Source organism: Salvelinus namaycush, chromosome 36, assembly GCF_016432855.1.
Source record: "Salvelinus namaycush isolate Seneca chromosome 36, SaNama_1.0, whole genome shotgun sequence".
Taxonomy (NCBI): Eukaryota; Metazoa; Chordata; class Actinopteri; order Salmoniformes; family Salmonidae; genus Salvelinus; species Salvelinus namaycush.
In genome coordinates, this window is record NC_052342.1 from 13160401 (window position 1) to 13178793 (window position 18393).

General features: G+C 41.0%; 1 protein-coding gene across 1 annotated transcript in view; it reads left to right on the forward strand.

Moving 5' to 3' along the window:
• LOC120030237 (phospholipid-transporting ATPase ABCA1-like) overlaps positions 1-18393 on the forward strand; it is a 218291-nt gene that overhangs the window by 5205 nt on the left and 194693 nt on the right. Inside the window, exons 2-7 of the mRNA XM_038975583.1 lie at positions 7023-7116; positions 7982-8123; positions 8366-8493; positions 10219-10346; positions 11397-11594; positions 17184-17370. Coding sequence (XP_038831511.1) covers positions 7023-7116; positions 7982-8123; positions 8366-8493; positions 10219-10346; positions 11397-11594; positions 17184-17370 — 877 coding nt within the window. The remainder of the gene's footprint in view (positions 1-7022; positions 7117-7981; positions 8124-8365; positions 8494-10218; positions 10347-11396; positions 11595-17183; positions 17371-18393) is intronic.

The window sequence follows — 18393 nt, forward strand, 5'->3', positions numbered from 1 at the left end:
GACGTAGTCAGTTTAACTATTTGTTCAGCACCTTTGAAATGTACAGCGATAGAATTCAGATCATGGGCCTTCTTACAGTGTTCTCCCTGTACACCAAGTCAGAACCGTAGGATAAATGAAGGGGGCATATAAGCAGACAATGAAAGCTCTTACAATATTTAATGATTGCATTTCTCTAAAACAGGTTATAGGCCACATGTGCACCACCAAGTCAGAACAGTACGCGAAATTAAGAGGTGTAAATAGACCAAATTATTAGGTGAGGCACATGGGCTACTAACAGTTTACTACACAACATACAGTTAGTATTACTTTCTTAGCCACAGTATACATATCTCTTTGGCCTATTACATAATTTATGCAGCAGCATACAATACATTTTTGGACTCACCTTGAGGTGCTGTGCTCACTTGAACATGAAGTTGGTGCAGTGGTCTTTCGTGGGCAAATTTTGTCATCAAACTTTGTCGTCAAAGTCTGGCATTCTTTGGATTTATGGTGCTTTCAAATCAACTGGGAACTCTGAAAAAACAAGGTTGAATCATGATGACATCAGTGATCTTCAGGTCGTAGCTCTAGAAAGAGGCCTGAGTTCCTGACTTACAATTCGGAGTTGGATGACCGTTCAAAAAGTATTTGCCCAGTCGGAGCTAGTTTTTTCCCCGAGTTCCCAGTTGTCTTGAACTCACTGAAGTCAGATTTCCTAGCTCCGCGTTAACAGTTGTTTTGAGCATGGCAGAAATGATGTTGGATTTACAGCAAGGCCAATGTTGAATGTTTATCATTTTAAGCTTGGAAAAGAGACCCTTAAACCCAGAACTGGGACCACACACCCACTCCGCTGAATAGCAGGCTAGCAGGCTAATGCTTGCAGCTTGCAGTTACCCGCTGATTCCTTCCAAACTACACTTTTTTTTTTACATTGTTTTAAAACTGATATGTGACACGTATTACTGGCAAAATAAAAAAACATTTAGCAAAAAATGTGGGGCTCAAAACAAGTGGGGCTCTGTTTTGAATTAGAACATGTTAGGGGAAAGAAACATGGGATATTGACTTGTCGAAACTGGATGGGTGTTAACAAGGAGAAAGGGTCTTTTAGAGGTTAATGGCCAATTCAATTAATCACTGACCAAGCATTTTAGTTTTTTTTATAAAAGGCATGAAACTGATTTTATGGTTCAACATTTCACATAATTTCATAGGGAGAGATTATCCATTCACAAAGACCACCGTGTCCAATGGCTAATGCCTAGAGAGCCCTGTATTGAGAGAGCCCCCATGATCCTTCTCTTCTCGCTCTTTCCTCTGGTACTCTGGAATACATTATAATACATCCCATTCTCAGTGGTACCACAATTTCCCTGACACATGGAAGGCTGATGAAAATGGAAGATATGTGAAATGACCCAAGACATCCCTCAACAAAAGGGGGTTTCGTATTGATAATGTGCTTTGACTTTTGGATACATACAGTATAACATTGTGGAGCAAGCAATAGCTGAGTGATTATGTACTGTATCAACCAAATCCACTTGGTGTGGCTCATTTATGATGGATTGTGGATCACTGGAGAAGCTACAACACTGAGTAACAACAAACGAAACACCTATATACAGTAACATGTGGTTTGACAACTTGTACAACTACTGTATTGGCAGAGGAGCAGTGGTGGAAAAAGTACCCAACTGTCAAACTTGAGTAAAAGTAAAGATACCTTCATAGAAAATGACTCAAGCAAAGGTCAGTCACCGAGTAAAATACTACTTGTATAAAATGATTTGGTTTAAAATATACTTAAGTATCAAAAGTAAAAGTTTTAATCATTTCAAATTCCTTATATTAACCAAATCAGATGGCACCATTTTCTTGTTTTCTTTAAATTTACCGAGAGCCAGGGGCACACTCCAACATTTCGACATAATTTACAAACGAAGCATGCAAGTTTAGTGAGTCCGCCAGATCAGAGGCAATATGGATGACCAGGGATGTTCTGTTTATAAGTGTGTGAATTTGACTTATATTTTTCTGTCCTGCTAAGCAAAATCTATCGAGCACTTTTGGATGTCAAGGAAAATGTATGGAGTAAGAAATACATTATTTCCTTTATGAATTTAGTGAAGTAAAAGTAAAAGTTGTCAAAAATATAAATAGTAAAGTACAGAGACCCCAAAAAACGACTTAAGTGGTACTTTAAAGTATATTTACTTAAGTACTTTACACCACTGCAGACGACCGTCTCACAATGCCATTATGTATGGCATAATAATGAAATGACACATGCCATAGAGACTCCATAAGTTGTTCACTTTTGAGAGGATTGACAACAATAGACCTGTCAGTAGAAGAGCAGTAGTGGTTTTTAAGGCTATGGACTCTTGCGAGAGCCGCATTGTGATCCCGGCTAGCACTGCCTCTGATTTCTCTAAGCAGCTAGGTCACTCCATTAGAGATGATGGGGGGATGAACACGCCGCTAGACAAGGTCGGCGGAGGGAGAGAGAGAAGGCGCAGAGGGATGCGTAAAAGCCTAAATGAGGGAGGGAGGTGAAGAGTTGAGGCGAGATGTAGCAACGTAATATCTTTCTCCCTAGTTGGCTCCCTGCGAAGCCTGTAGACAGCTCCCGCTGTTCAAGCACTTTGACTGTTGTTCTGAATTTCCCTCTCAAAGTGAACTCTAGTCAAGAGGGGAACGCAGGTACTCCTACCTTGCCCCTTAGCTACACAAGTTGCCATGGCAGGAGTATTTCCAGGCTGCATATAGGAGTTGGTTCAACATTAGCAAGTTCGCCGACTACACTCTTAGGAAAAAAAGGAGTTATCTAGAATCTGAAAACCCCTTTTTGGTTCCAGGTAGAACCCTTTTGGGTTCCATGAGGACCCTTTCCACAAAATATCTACATGGAACCCAAAAGGGTTCTACATGGAACCAAAAAGGGTTGTCCCTGGAACCAAAAAGGGTTATCCTATGGGGACAGCCAAAGAACCCTTTTGGAACCCTTTTTTTAAGAGTGTGTGGCTAGTTGATGCATTTAAGTGAGATAGCATAGGGCAAGAGTACCATTGAAATTCTGATTAGCTAGGAGGGGTGAAAAGCCTCCCATCTCCCATGCCACGGTGAAATTGTACTCACAGTGTTCCTAGCCATCTCTGCAAAGGGCAAATGAAGATATAGACTAAGAGAAAAACTAAAAGAGAACACATCAAGCCTCCATTTGGTCCATCGTTTTTTCTCTCCATTCTTCATTCCCCGGGGTTATTTGGAATAAAAGGCTGAGATCTTTGATGTGGTAAGAAGGGATACGGGCGGGTGGTGAAGTGGACATATTAACGAAGGGAAGGGACCCATGGGTCCAGACACTCAGGTTTAGGTTCCATTTATAGCAGAATGGGCAGTGCCTGTGTCCCAAATGATCACCTATTGCCTATATAGTGCACTACTTTTGATCAGAGCCTTATTGGGCAGCCCAAAATAGGGAATATGGTGCCATTTGGGATGCAGACAGCGTATGAGGAGATGAGGTGAGTTAGCTTTGGCCGGGCAGAGGAGTGGAGGATTCAGTGAAGCTTGCAGTCTCATCCTCTGTAAAAGCTCAAAGGTATAGGGATGTAGAAGCCGACCGACCTGACTGCAATGACTATGCTTTGACACACACACACACACAGACGCCGATACGCATACACACACACACACACACACACACACGCTCCAGTGAACTCTCATTCACGTCACTGAACCATACCCAATGATTTGAAAAAAGCACATTTGTACATAACAGGTGATTTTGCAGAGGTGATGCAATTTACTGAAACATCTGACGGCTCTGTGAGAGAGCTGCATTTTTGGTAATCATAGATGGGTTGCTATAGTTTTTGTTTCAAATTCCCTGGAATCATCAGAACCTTTACAGTTTTTCTCAATTGCGTGAAAGCTTTGTTAAATCAATGCTGTTGATTTTCAAGACACGCAACTCTGTGGCCTTCTGCAAAACAGTAAATGCATTTTCAAAATGAAGTTTCCTTCTCAAAACGTAAATACATTCATCAAAACGATAGTATACCGTCACAATTGCTAAGACATTCCTCAAAAGAACACGACTGCCTGCATAAATGTTAACACAAACAGGCAAAACGTCAGGACAGAGACAGAGTGGAGTCGCAGTTCAGTGGCTCAGACACGAGACGTATGTGGCAGGGACTACAGACAATCATGGACTACAAAGGGAAAACTAGCCACGTCGTGAACACCGACGTCTTGCTCCTGAACACCGGCGTCTTGCTCCTGAACACCGGCGTCTTGCTCTTGAACACCGACCTCTTGCTCCTGAACACCGACGTCTTGCTCCTGAACACCGGCGTCTTGCTCCTGAACACCGGCGTCTTGCTCCTGAACACCGGCGTCTTGCTCCTGAACACCGGCGTCTTGCTCCTGAACACCGACGTCTTGCTCCTGAACACCGACGTCTTGCTCCTGAACACCGACGTCTTGCTCCTGAACACCGGCGTCTTGCTCCTGAACACCGACCTCTTGCTCCTGAACACCGGCGTCTTGCTCCTGAACACCGACGTCTTGCTCCTGAACACCGATGTCTTGCTCCTGAACACCGGCGTCTTGCTCCTGAACACCGGCGTCTTGCTCCCGAACACCGGCGTCTTGCTCCCAGACCAGCTAAACACCTTCGCCCGCTTTAAGAATAACACAGTGCCACCGATGCAGTCCGCTCCCAAGGACTGTGGGCTCTCGTTCTCCGTGGCCAACGTGAGTAAGACATTTAAGTGTGTTAACCCTCACAAGGCTACCAGAACAGACGGCATCCCTAGCCGCGTCCTCAGCATGCACAGACCAGCTGGCTGGAGTGTTTATATGGACATATTCAATCTCTCCCTATCCCAGTCTGCTGTCCCCACTTGCTTCAAGATGTCTACCATTGTTCCTGTACCCAAGAAAGCAAAGATAACTGAAATAAATGACAATCGCCCCGTAGCACTCACATCTGTCAACATGCTTTGAGAGGCTAGTTAAGGATCATATCACCTCCACCTTACCTGACACCCTAGACCAACTTCAATACCTAAATAAGAATGCTGTTCATTGACTATAACTCAGCCTTCAACACTCCAAACTCATCATTAAGCTCGGGTGGTGAAGGCAGGAAACAACACCTCCACCTCGCTGATGCTCAACACAGGGGACCCACAAGGGTGCGGGCTCAGCCCCCTCCTGTACTCCCTGTTCACCCATGACTGAATGAGCTGATCATGGACTTCAGGAAACAGCAGAGGGAGTACGCCCCTATCCACATTGACGGGACCGCAGTGGAGAAGGTGGAACGCTTCAAGTTCCTCGGCGTACACATCTCTGACAACCTGAAATGGTCCACCCACACAGACCGGCTACCACCCGGTTACTCAACCCTGCACCTTAGAGGCTGCTACCCTATATACATAGACATGGAATCTCTGGTCACTTTAATAATGGAACTCTAGTCACTGTAATAATATTTACATACTGGTTTACTCATCTCATATGTATATACTGCAATCTATTCTACAGTATTTTAGTCAATGCCACTCCGACATTGCTCGTCCTAATATTTATGTGTTTCTAAATTCCATTCCTTTACTTTTAGATTTTTGTATATTGTTGTGAATTGTTAGATACTACTGCCCTGTTGGAGCTAGGAACATAACCACTTCGCTACACCCGCAATAATGTCTGCTAAATATGTGTATGTGACCAATAAAATATGATTTGAATTGATTTGATCTTGAGTCAAATCTGACAAAATAAAGTTATTCTGTAATTTAAAAAATCATAGTTATCAAATTGTTTTTTTTGAAGTCCCTAAATCATGATGATCAAAATTTGTAACACAACTATCAAAAGGTGCAGAATTATGCAAAATTACTCTTTATGTACAGTACCAGTCAAAAGTTTGGACACACCTACTCATATTTGAGATTCTTCAAAGTAGCCACCCTTCGCCTTGATGACAGCTTTGCACACTCTTGGCATTCTCTCAACCAGCTTCATGAGATAGTCATCTGGAATGCATTTCAATTAACAGGTGTGCCTTGTTAAAAGTTAATTTGTGGAATTTTTTTCCACTGTCATTCATTAGTGTCATCACAATCCAAGTCCATGTATTCAAAACTGTACATAGGCTTGGACGTTCCGACGGCAAGCAGAAACACACTCCCCAGTAGAAATAAGGAAAGGTGAATACAGTGGAGGAACCACAACTGATATGAATGTATAGGCCACAATCCACACCAAAGCAAAGCTCTATAATGGAAAGTCACAGTGTTGGAGATGATAACTTAGGAGTAACTCCACTTTATTTTCTTACCATCTCTTCAGATCTTTCCCTATATTGTACCTGGTGTTCTACTGTTAAAGCCATATACAATTTTGTGTAATTGTACTTACTGATAGCTGGAAATAGAGAACACATTTGCAACCTTTTCTCTTCTGATGAAAACTACCTGTTGATATTCTGTGAACAGAACACTTTACAGTGAATGTTGTATTCATTGATGACAATTGTATTTATGGTTTTGCAAAAGTGGGTCTAAAATATGCAATTGATGTACAAAGGCAAGAAAATGATCAGCCATTCTGCGAATGTATTTAAGCATTTGATCATTGTTGGTTTGCTATAGTTATGTTTACCCATGGTTTCAAAAAAATGCTGGTACGCGATTTTTTTTAATGGTGGACAGTAAATGTCATAACATAACACGCATGGCATGTTATTCATAATAGATTATATGGCATTTGTTGCAGAAGTCTATGCATTTGGCATGCCGATTTGAATATACAAGGTATTTTATTGTGACGACAAACAATGTGACCCCAACTCCACTTCAGCAACAAGTGTCGAACCCTATCATTTAGGGCTAGAACACCGGCATTAGCAACACAAACACAGAGACTAGAATGCGATTCATGAGGTAATATACTGTCATATGATATAATATGATTTAACATGAGGTAATCTGTCTACTTCATCTTCAATTCAGGTGCGTCTGGTGGTGGAGTTGTTGTGGCCTCTCTTTCTGTTCTTCATCCTGGTCTGGGTGAGATCAACCACCCAACCCATTTACCAGGGCGAATGTAAGTAGAATGGTCCCAGTTTAAGCAAACTGCATAAAGTATTTACAATTTAAATAGATGCTTCACAAATAAACTATAGGCTCACAAATCATATGACAAATGTGACACTATATCAATTCCCCCTAAATGAAATCTATTGCACTACAATTACAATGTTTCTTATTGTGAAATGCAAGCGTGTCCCTTCCTTTCTCCAATTTCTGCTGTAACTTTGTCACCTGATAAAAGTAGCAATGTCACCGTGGCCCAGCAAATGTCATACCTACGACTATGACACACTGTTCAGCATCACTCTTCCTACAAACTCTCATTAGTATAATGTACATTTTCGGACACCCCTACTCCCTTTGACATAAAGTATGAGTAGGAAGTAGGGACATTTGGTCATGTGGAGAATGTGTGTCCTAAAAGGTACACCATACTTGTTGTGAGTTCACCTGACATGTCAAATCCAAGGGTAATGGCTAGATGGGCTTATGTCAAAGTGAAGCTTATGTCAAAGTGACATCAAAATATACATATTTGAGTTGAGTCTGGGATCATTTTTGCATTTTAGATAAGCCTAACCCGTTACGTTAATTCTCCTAACTTGCTGCGAAAGTTCTCCTAACCGGCTACGAAAAGTCACTTCTGACCATAGCTATATACCATCTAGTCAAAACCCTATTAAAGTGGACGAGGGAGTACGCAAGATGGCCGCCGAGTCAGCTGACACACAAGTCAGCTGACACAACATGAACACACACACTAAGCAATTCCCTAATTGAAGCCATCATCTGAGGACACTGCAGAAAGCTGCAGAAAGATGGTGGAGGATGAAGACTTTTAGGTGCTCATGTATGGAAGCTTATTTTTTGGATTCAAGGTCATTATCCAAATAAAGCCATGCCTTCCGCCGGGGTGCTGCCTTGGCTTCAAGGCATGATATGTAACATAGACAACCCATGTGTAAACCATTCCACGCCAGGAGAAGCACCGGGACAAGTCAACAACTTCAACAATTCCAGGTATGTAGAAGGGCAACCTTTTTCAAGCCATTTACCTACAGTGACAATTTCCAAATTTACTGTAAATGATCCTAGTTTGAGTTAATTATTTCACCTTGATAATGGCAGGTTTTGGTAGTCAGTTAGCCATTGATGTTCCTTTAGAAAGTGAGTTACATCACATTTGAAGTAGGCCTATTAGCTATCTTTCATTTAGCCATGCATTGTCTAAGACTTTTTAAATTCTTCCTCTGTCCAACCAGAATTGCTGGGATGTTGATCGAGTTACAGTCACTTCTGGCGAACAGATCCATCATAACCAAGATCCAGACGCTTTCCGATGATGTGGACCAGTGGGTTTTGATTCTACAGACATCAAACCATGAAAAAGGTACAGAGTTTGAACCGTTTTCAAATTGTTCATACAGTTTTTTTTAGGGCACTAGAAAATCATGAGCCCATTGCATTGATGATCTACTTTAGCACACCAACCCAACTGATCCTGTACTCACTGTTCAATACACTGAGGACCATATTAATGAACTAAGTTCTAAGCCAAACCTTGAATATCTCATGAATAATAAAGCTTTTACAGCCACTGACTAATGGCTCAGCAGTAATTGGAACAGTATAATACTTTACCAGACTGACAATCACTTTGCCATAGATTTGACCACGGCCCTTTATCAACTAGAGTAGTCCATTCACGAGGGTGACAGTTTGGAGGATTTGTTATTCTCTGAGATCACTCGAAAAACAGTGACAACTGATTATTTATGATCTAATTTGCCGTGTGGAGTGGCAGATCGTTTATCTTCATAAGTTGCTACTTTGCATTAGGCTCATTTAGCCTGATGATATTCAGATTTTCACAAGGCACCTAATTTGCAAATAGGCAAAAGTGGGCCCAGCCATTGTTGAGGCTCACACAAACATCGCACCCAAAACCGTATTTGCATTTTGGGGTCACAGGCTTGTAATATACAAGATTAAATCCATCAGAGATCTAAGGCACGGCTTAATTAATGGGATATGCTGTCTGAGGCGACATGGCGAAAGGTCATATAACACAAGGGAGAGGCAGAGGGATATCAAAGGGATATAAATGGCAAAGGTGATTGTGTTGTGCTTCTCACCGGAGATGTTTAAAAGTGTTGGGGTGGGGACTCCAATCTCGCACGGTAACCAAGTTCAGACAGAGCCCAGAGCATGTTTTTGTTTCGACCTGTACAAGTGTCATGTTGTCCTACCTTATTGATGGTGTTGAAAATGATCATGACAGAGGTAGTAGCAGTTTCAGTAAGAGTATAATGACAGGATAAGTATCTCTACCTTGAATTCCTATAAGCATGAATTAAATGTCATAGGTACATACTATCATTTATTTTCTACCATATTACAATGCCATGTATGTGGCTTAAGTCAAAATGTTCTCTGCATATTCTCCAATATTGCTACTCATGAGTTTGTTTCAAAAGCAGATTTCTTGAGAATACTCAATGAACCATGTAGCCTAAGAGATAAACATTGTGGAGTGAAGTAGTAATGGGCTGTCTTTGGCTTGTGATCTGCACCCAGACATTCTCACCAGTCTAAGCGGGGAGGATTACATTAAACAGTCGATTGGTTTTGATGTTGTCATTTCGACCAAGACTATCAGTGGGCATCTAATCAGTACAAAATGACTGCTTAACTGACTGATGCATGTTTAGCAACGATGTGCCAGCTCCCACTAAAACAATTCCACTGTCGACCCTCCCTCGCTCTTATCCAGATTTTATTGCAACATTCACCTGTGGAATACAATACAATTTCAACTCTGATTACGACCAAATGCCTCCCAAAGTGATGTTAAACAAAAAATACAAAGCAAAGCAGTTTGGGAAATGCTACACTTAAATATATCAGTTGGATGCTGTCAATATCAAATGAGTAAGGAACATCACATTTTCCAAACCCATCTTTGATGTTCGCCACCCCTATGGAGTATACTGTTTTACATGCCGTCTATCAAAACAAACTGATACAGCTCCCTCAAAAATAGTTTTCTTCCCAGATCCATTCTAATTCTGCCCGAGTGAAAGCACACTACTTGTTCTCGCTCTTCATGTTTAAGGTCAGCCCATTCCTCTGAGAAGTATCCTGAATGACAATGAAATGTTCACCACATATCTGAGGGAAAACTTGTCCATGCCATCGACGGTAGCCGACAGTCTGATTACCTCAAATATTCGCCTGAATGAGGTGAGTCAGCATAATTTTTTTCATAGCATTGTACTGCAGTGGTCTGGAAACAACAAGATGTAACGTTTTGGGTGACCTGAAAACATGCACATAGAAATATGCATTATAGATCTGTCATTCTCATTGAAAGCAAGTCTAAGAAACCATAGATGTTCTATGTGCACTATTTCTATGCTTCCTGTTCTTAAGGTTTGTTTTTGTGTCTTTTGCTTTCGGTTATGTACACCGTCTTCAAACAACAGAAAATACAATATTTGTGGTTATGGAAAATATATGTTACAACTGTTTAGATGGTACAATAAACTGAAATTAGGTGAACTATTAGAATTTTAGCAACCAGGAAATGCCAGAGGGATTTCTGCATAGTGCATCTTTAACAAACACAACATGAATCTTCTGCTCTTCTGTCAACCCCCTCTCCCACATAAGACACAACCTTCTGGCTTCAGGTCTGCCTCTCCAACCTTTAGGCTACCTCCCTACCCATATGATTGAAAATAATGCATTGCAAGGACATCATTTCTTGACTGTTCTAATCGATTCAGGAGAGACATACTGTATGACTTTGCAGAGAGTTTACAGTAAGAAGTCAATGTTTCTCAATCGATTCTTAGGGGTGCACATCTTTGTTATAGCCTAGCATTAACACACTTGGTTCAACTAATCAACCAATCCCCAAGCTCTTGAATAATGAAATTGGATGTAATAGCGCTGAGCTAAATCACAAATGTCACACATTGGGGGTACCCAGGAATTGATTGAGAAACACTGCTCTACCTGGCACGTTTGTGTTCGGGTGAAATGCAGCTGTTGTAGCGATAAGTGTGATCTGTGAGTGGCCCCTTCAGAAGATCCACATCGATACCTTGCCATGTTCCAACTGATGTCAGCCGAGGAGGAGGAGGATCCTTATTTGTGCCAGGCTATACGGTCCTCAGTGACAAGGGTGCTTGTGTGTTTAAAGTACACAAATAAAACTCCAGGTAGAAAACTGAATCAGATGGGTTTCTATTTTACTTCTACCACTTCTGACGCTCATCCTTTCACCAGATGATGGGCATTTCAAGGCAAGACGATCTGAGGATCACCCTTTGCAATGGAACAACTCTTGATAGATACGTGGAATTCACCAGCGCCTTTGACAAGGAGGCCTTTCAGAAAGTCAGCTGCTCCCTCACAGCACAGCAGTTGAGACAAACCAGAGAAGTTTTCCTACAAAACCTGGATACAAGGAAGATGCTCACCAATGTAAGTCAAATCGAATTAGGTCTACCACTCAATTATGTAAATGTAACCTGATTGTACTGTTTACTTCATTGTGACATAAAGATGTATTTGTATTTTACTTGCTTCTTAATGGACCTTTTCGATCTATGGCTCTTAATTGTTTGAAATCTATGTTAGCTACTGCAAAATAGCTCTTTTTTATGTCATCCAACAAATGTAAACGCCTAGAGTTTGCTAAACGGTATGGGGGATTAGTACCGTATGGTCAGATGACATGAACACCAGTGGTGGGTTTGGCATCGAAAAGAGGAATCAAATGCAGAAAAGAACCCCATACATACTGTAAAATATGGTGGTGGATCTTTAATGTTATTTGGTTATTTTGCTTCCGCTGATCCTGTGGCCAGTATTTTGCCCAGTACCAGGACATTTTAACCTAAATCCTGTTTGCCTCTGCCAGGAGACTGAAACTTGGCTACAAGTGGATATTATAGCAAGACAATAACCCCAAGCACATCAAAATCCACAGAGAACAACATTTTGCAATGGCCATATCGGTCTCTGGACTTGAACCTAATGGTTTTCAATGGAAGAGGGCATCCCATAAGCGCAGATGAAGGATATCAAGGATCTGGAAAGATTATATATGTAGGAATGGTCTAAGAATGGTCTAAGATCCCAACGTGTTCTTCAATCTCATAAAACATTTTAGAAAAATGCTTAGTGCCATTATCCTCGTAAGGTGAGATATTGACAGGTATTGAAAAGATTGTTGCAAATAATTTTGACCCCTATCTTTTTGAGAGAAAAAAATATTACTTGTTTAACAAAATCTATTTGGTTTTAATTGTATTCGTTTTAAATAATATAGTAGTAAAACAAATAATGTGCATACTTTATAACTCAGTATGTGTATTATTTATTTCACTCTTTTTTTCCAATGGTGCCAATAATGATGGATCTGACAGCACTATACATCTATAGATTTTGCCATGAGTGTGTGGAGTTGGCAACCATTTGGGTTTATATTCTAGATTACACTCTCCGGAGTACTTTCCTTACTGAATCTTGTGTCTTGTACCTCATTGACTCCAATGCATGAGTTCACTTTTTCAATCTTGCACCAAACAGAGTGTCCTGAGGTCAAAACTGTCAAAGGCACTCACCATTTTAACCTGCTTTGTTTATTGCACTTTTGAAATATGTTAGTGTCTCAAGAATATTAGCTAATAAGCCAGCCAGCTAACATTAGCTAGCTAACAGTACGCTTTAACTTGGAGTCTTTTGTTTAGACATGTAGCTAGCTAAACAATGAACCATAATCCCAATCCATAGAATACTAGCAATACAAACAGATTGTCATAGCTAGCTAAAGCTAGCCAACTAGGTTCAATGTTAGTTAACTAGCTAACATTAGGCTATAACTAGCAATGCAAATTACTTTCTGAGGTTATTACTACACAGATCATACACGTAATGTTCTAGCGAGCCAGCCAGCTAAAGTTAGCTAGCTATCTAACGTTACGCTTTAACTTGCAATGACAACGACTTTCAGACAAAATTAGAAACATATATATATTATGTTGGCATGATGATATAACGGTCTGGATGGCTGTGGGGGCAAAGTATGTTTGATTAAAACCCAAGGGGAGAGATATTTTTCCGAAGCCTGAGAAGCTGAGCTTTGCGCTTCATTAAAGATGCTTTATGGATGTTCAGTCACTTAACGCAAGAAACCACACAACCCTTTGTTTTTGGCTAACAATATGCTTTTGCTCATGGGCGTGGGGAGTTATATACTTTTTAGTCAAATTAGGTCATCTCTGGACTATATCTGTCCATTTACAGGACCCCTTTTGGCTCAAGAGCACCAGGGGCAAAATGTCTGTACAACCTCTTTAATTGAAGTTTGTTCTCTATGCTCCTCCTCTCTTGGTCTCCACTAACCGTTGTAAAGTAGAAACAATTAGATTTATTTAGCATTGATATTTTCTGGATTTCATTGAAACCTTACTTCCTGTAGAGGCGACAAAAGAGTGCACTTCCCTTCCCAGTTTATCTTTGAGAGAAAATGTATGGGACAGCAAAAGCAATGAATAAGTGATGAGGCAAGAAGTTCATGGAGGGGAAAAAAAGCCATTTGAACAACTTAAGCTTGGAGGCATTTTCAGTCATCGAAGAAAATGCCAGACAAGATATGGCAAAAAAAAGTCATCTGGCCCCCCTGAGCAAAATGGAGGGGGGGAAAAATACCCTTTCACACACTGAGAGCTTGGGGTTGAAGAAAAGTGGTGATAACAAATACATAAAGAAAGGGACTTTAGAAATAAAAAAAATGTAGTCTGGGTTTATCGAGACAGCATTGAGTGGTACTGGGTGATTTAGTTGTGTTGAGACTAAATATATATTTTTTAAGGGAACACAGAGCACAATATAGTGAGGTTATAGGGAGCATTGTACAGAAAGTAACCGGTGCTATCTTCTTGTCTTACAAGGGTCCAGGTGCCCATTACAGTAGCTTAGAAATAATACTTTTGCAACGTGGATATTTTTGGGAAAACAATGTGGTTGGTAGTGTGTTTTAAACATAGAATAATTTAATTGAATAAAAGTAATTTATCCCCAGAGGGGAAATTGGATTTGTCACCAGCATTGGGGCACATACAGACACACAGGACTACATAAGAACACAAAGTCCTGATAATAATGATTGCTGGTGGAACCAGTGCAATATAAAGTGCATTCGGAAAGTATTCAGACCCCTTGACTTTTTACATATTTTGTTACGTTAAAACCTTATTCTAAAATTGATTAAATTGTTTCTTTTCCTCATCAATCTACACATAATATTCCATAAAGACAAAGCAAAAATGTTGCGATTACGGCCTCGAGTCTTCCTGTGTATGAAGACTCTCCATGATGATGGTGCCAGCATCATGCTGTTGGGATGTTTTACAATGGCAGGGACTGGGAGACTAGTCAGGATCGAGGGAAAGATGAACGGAGCAAAGTACAGAAAGACCCTTGATAAAACCTGCTCCAGAGTGTTCAGACTGAGGCGAAGGTTCCCCTTCCAACAGGACAACAACCCTAAGCACACAGCCAAGACAACGCAGGAGTGGCTTCGGGACAAGTTTCTGAATGTCCTTGAGTGGCCCTGCCAGAGCCCAGACTTGAACCCAATTGATCTCTGGAGAGACCTGAAAATAGCTGTGCAGCGACGCTCCCCATCCAACCTGACAGAGCTTGAGAGGATCTGCAGAGAAGAATGGGAGAAACCTCCCAAATACAGGTGTGCCAAGCTTGTAGCATCATACCCAAGAAGACTCGAGGCTGTAATCAGGGCCAAAGGTGCTTCAACAAAGTACTGAGTAAAGGGTCTGAATACTTATGTAAATGTGATATTTCAGTTTATTTTTTGTCATAAATTTACTCACATTTCTAAAAAACAGTTTTTGCTTTGTCATTATGTGGCACTGTGTGTAGATTGATGAGGATATTTTTTTATTTAATCCATTTTAGAGTAAGGCTGTCCACTTATCAAAATGTGTAAAACGTCAAGGGGTCTAAATACTTTCCGAATGCACTGTATGACGTCAATAGCATCAACAGAATCAACTACACATTCTGAAACATCTTAAGATATCGCCCCCATCACATGGTAAATGTATTGTAGTAACCAGTCATACTGTGTTGTGAAAGTACAGTAAATTACAGAGCTATTACCTAAGGTCAAAGTAACATTAGTTTTTGTCCCAGACTCATTTTCAGTGACAAAGTAGGGTGCTTGGATGTTATGAACTCTGAAACAACACAAATCTGAGGAGGTTCTTTTGGGGCCATTCCTTCTGAAGTTACAGTATCCATTACAGTTCCCATTACATCTAGTAAGGTCACTGTCTTGGTAACCTTTGTGGTTTCTGAGTCCACAATGAAATGAATGTTCTATTTTTGTAACACCATTCCATGCTCTAGCCTCCCTTGGAAACACAGCTGAGAAATGACAGATCATGCGGAGAATAAAGAGCGAAACGTCATAGAGTTTACCGAATGGCTCTGAGAGATTGCCTTGTGCCATGGGTCTACTTATCAAGCCATTAATACGATACAGCCCAAGACCTCTCTTTCTGCTCATTGACTACTTAGCTGTGATTTCAAGCTGTTTCATCCCAAATTTCCTAAGTGAGATGCCCATGCTTTTCCAATCAGCACTTCTCGGCTTCCTTGTGTATTGCTGCCGACGGTAAAATTGAATCAAAATGAATGTACTGAGAACTCAATAAGGGCTGCAGAATAAACGGGGATTCGAGTGACACCTCCTTGAATTTGTAAATGCTCTGTGGTTCATACTTTTCATAAATACAACTGGGGGATTTAGGATTCATTTTCTCTCTTTAGCACTCTCTCTCTGTGGATTTGAGCTATATTGTTTTTCTCAGTGAAGGTCAATGGGGACTCATGTTGGCATACTCCTGACACATGGAAATGATAGCGTTTCAAAGGACACGTGCAGTGGCTGGGCTGCCTTGGGCCATTGTGTTCTAAACATCAGATATGTGGTATGGCTATGAATCATATTCCTGCCATTTTATAAAAATACATCCACAATAAACATTGTTGGGGAAGGTATTGGTTTTGACATTGCTTAGACTAAAACTTACCACAGGCCTCATGCACCCAATGCTTTTGACGGAGGGCACTGTTGGAAAAATGCTGTATCTAGGCTGTTTTTCCATTGTTACAGTAACTGCACTTTATATGGTGCTGTATATCCTCAAGCAACCATTATTTTAAACTGAAGACATGCACCTGAAAAAGGAAATGCAGAACTACTCTCTGTCGGCCAGTTTTGTTGCAAACACCTGAGGTGTTTGAGGTAACATCTGAGGTGTTAGCTTGAAGGGGAAGTACAGTATTTTACAACATCATCATCATCAGATTTCTCACCGTGAAAGTAGTCTATGGGCTAGAATAAACTGTAATCCATGTTTTTACATTTTTTAAATAGCCATTACGAACATGAGCGAACTTTAACCAACGCTAGTTAAAAATCAGTGGCAGTGATAAGGGCAACAGTACAATTCAGATTGCGGAACCATCTAACATTAGGTTGTAAAATACATAATTTAACCTTTAAAACACTGAGCCTGTTACAAACAAATACACATTATATATTGAATATAAATCAACAATGTTTGCTAAATCAACTTCTTATTCCCTCATTTAGCTACCTTCAGCTTTGGATTTGACTCCGTCCGAGACCTTTGGATTAGTGAGAAAAACTACAGAGGATGCCTTACCCGTGATTGATGAGGTTGGTGTGGTAGTTATTTACCATCTGAAAGGACAGTGGGCCTACATGGAAATCCAATAACATTCAGTATTAGTTTCTGTTGAGAACACCTGTGTCGCCCAGTGACCTGGGCTTGTATGACTCATTGTAATCAATAACAATAACGGAAATTTGAAGACAAGTCTATTGAGAAATTGCATGATATTGAGTTGTATCATATCAACTTGTTGTCTTGAAGTCAATAAATTAAGTACTATACTGTCATGTTCTGAAATGTACTTGTGCATCTTCCTCCAATGACACCCCCACCAATACAGATAAAGAAGTTGCAGAACTCAATGTTGTTAAAGGCCGCTGATATGCTGGATTTCAGAGCAGACGCATTTGGCAGTCTGAACATCCTACTTTGTGGTAAATTACCAAACTCCAGCTCCACAAAGACCACCATGAATTTCCCTGCTTTTGGAGTGATGAGGAATGACACAGAAAACAACGCCAATTCCAGTAAGTATTGTTAATAGTGCACTCTGCCTTGACCTATCAAAATACTGACTTCAATTGTTGAAGTTTTTATTGTCACATTTACCACCTTATCAGTCCAACATTGCATTTTAAACAAATAGGTGAATGGTTCAATTCGAGCCCCCTGAAACTTTGACTTTTGTTGCATTTAGGGGAGCTCATATCTCAACCGTAATTCACACTGCATACAATATTTGTATTAGGGTGAACAGAAAATTCCCTCAATGTTCTTACTTTTTTGTGTAATTAGTTTGAGGTCACACAACAACAAATAATAATAATTTCTACAAAAATAAAATTACATTGACAGAACAGAACAGACATAACACACGGGCGATCCCAAACACACAATGGTTTTTTTTACTCCTTTTTCTCCCCAATTTTGTGATATTCAATTGGTAGTTACAGTCTTGTCCCATCGCTGCAACTCCCATCGCTGCAACTCAACGGACTCGGGAGAGGTGAAGGTCGATTGCCATGCATCCTCCGAAACACGACCCTGTCAAGCCGGAATGCTTCTTGACACACTGCTCGCTTAACCCGGAAGCCAGCCACACCGTTATGTCAGAGGAAACACTGTACAACTGGCGACACGAGTCAGCGTGCATGCCCCTGGCCCGCCACAAGGAGTTGCTAGAGCGCGATGGAACAAGGACATGCCGGCCGACCAAACCCTCCCCTAACCCGAACGACGCTGGGTCACGGTCACGGGCTGGCTACGACACAGCCTGGGACCGAACCCGGGTCTGTAGTGGCGCCTCTAGCACTGCGATACAGTGCCTTAGACTGCTGCGCCATTGTGTGGGAGGCCCAAACAATGTTATACATGGAGTACCCATCACCGTAGGGTAGGAAGAGTGTGGAGAGAAACCCCCTGCGCGAGCATTAAAACCAGGCCCTACATAGAAGCATTCCAAAACATTGGGGACTAGTCTGCTGACAGCATCTACTAATGCATGATGTTTTCCCCACCTCAAAGAATAAACACTAAGCCAATTTGAGGAT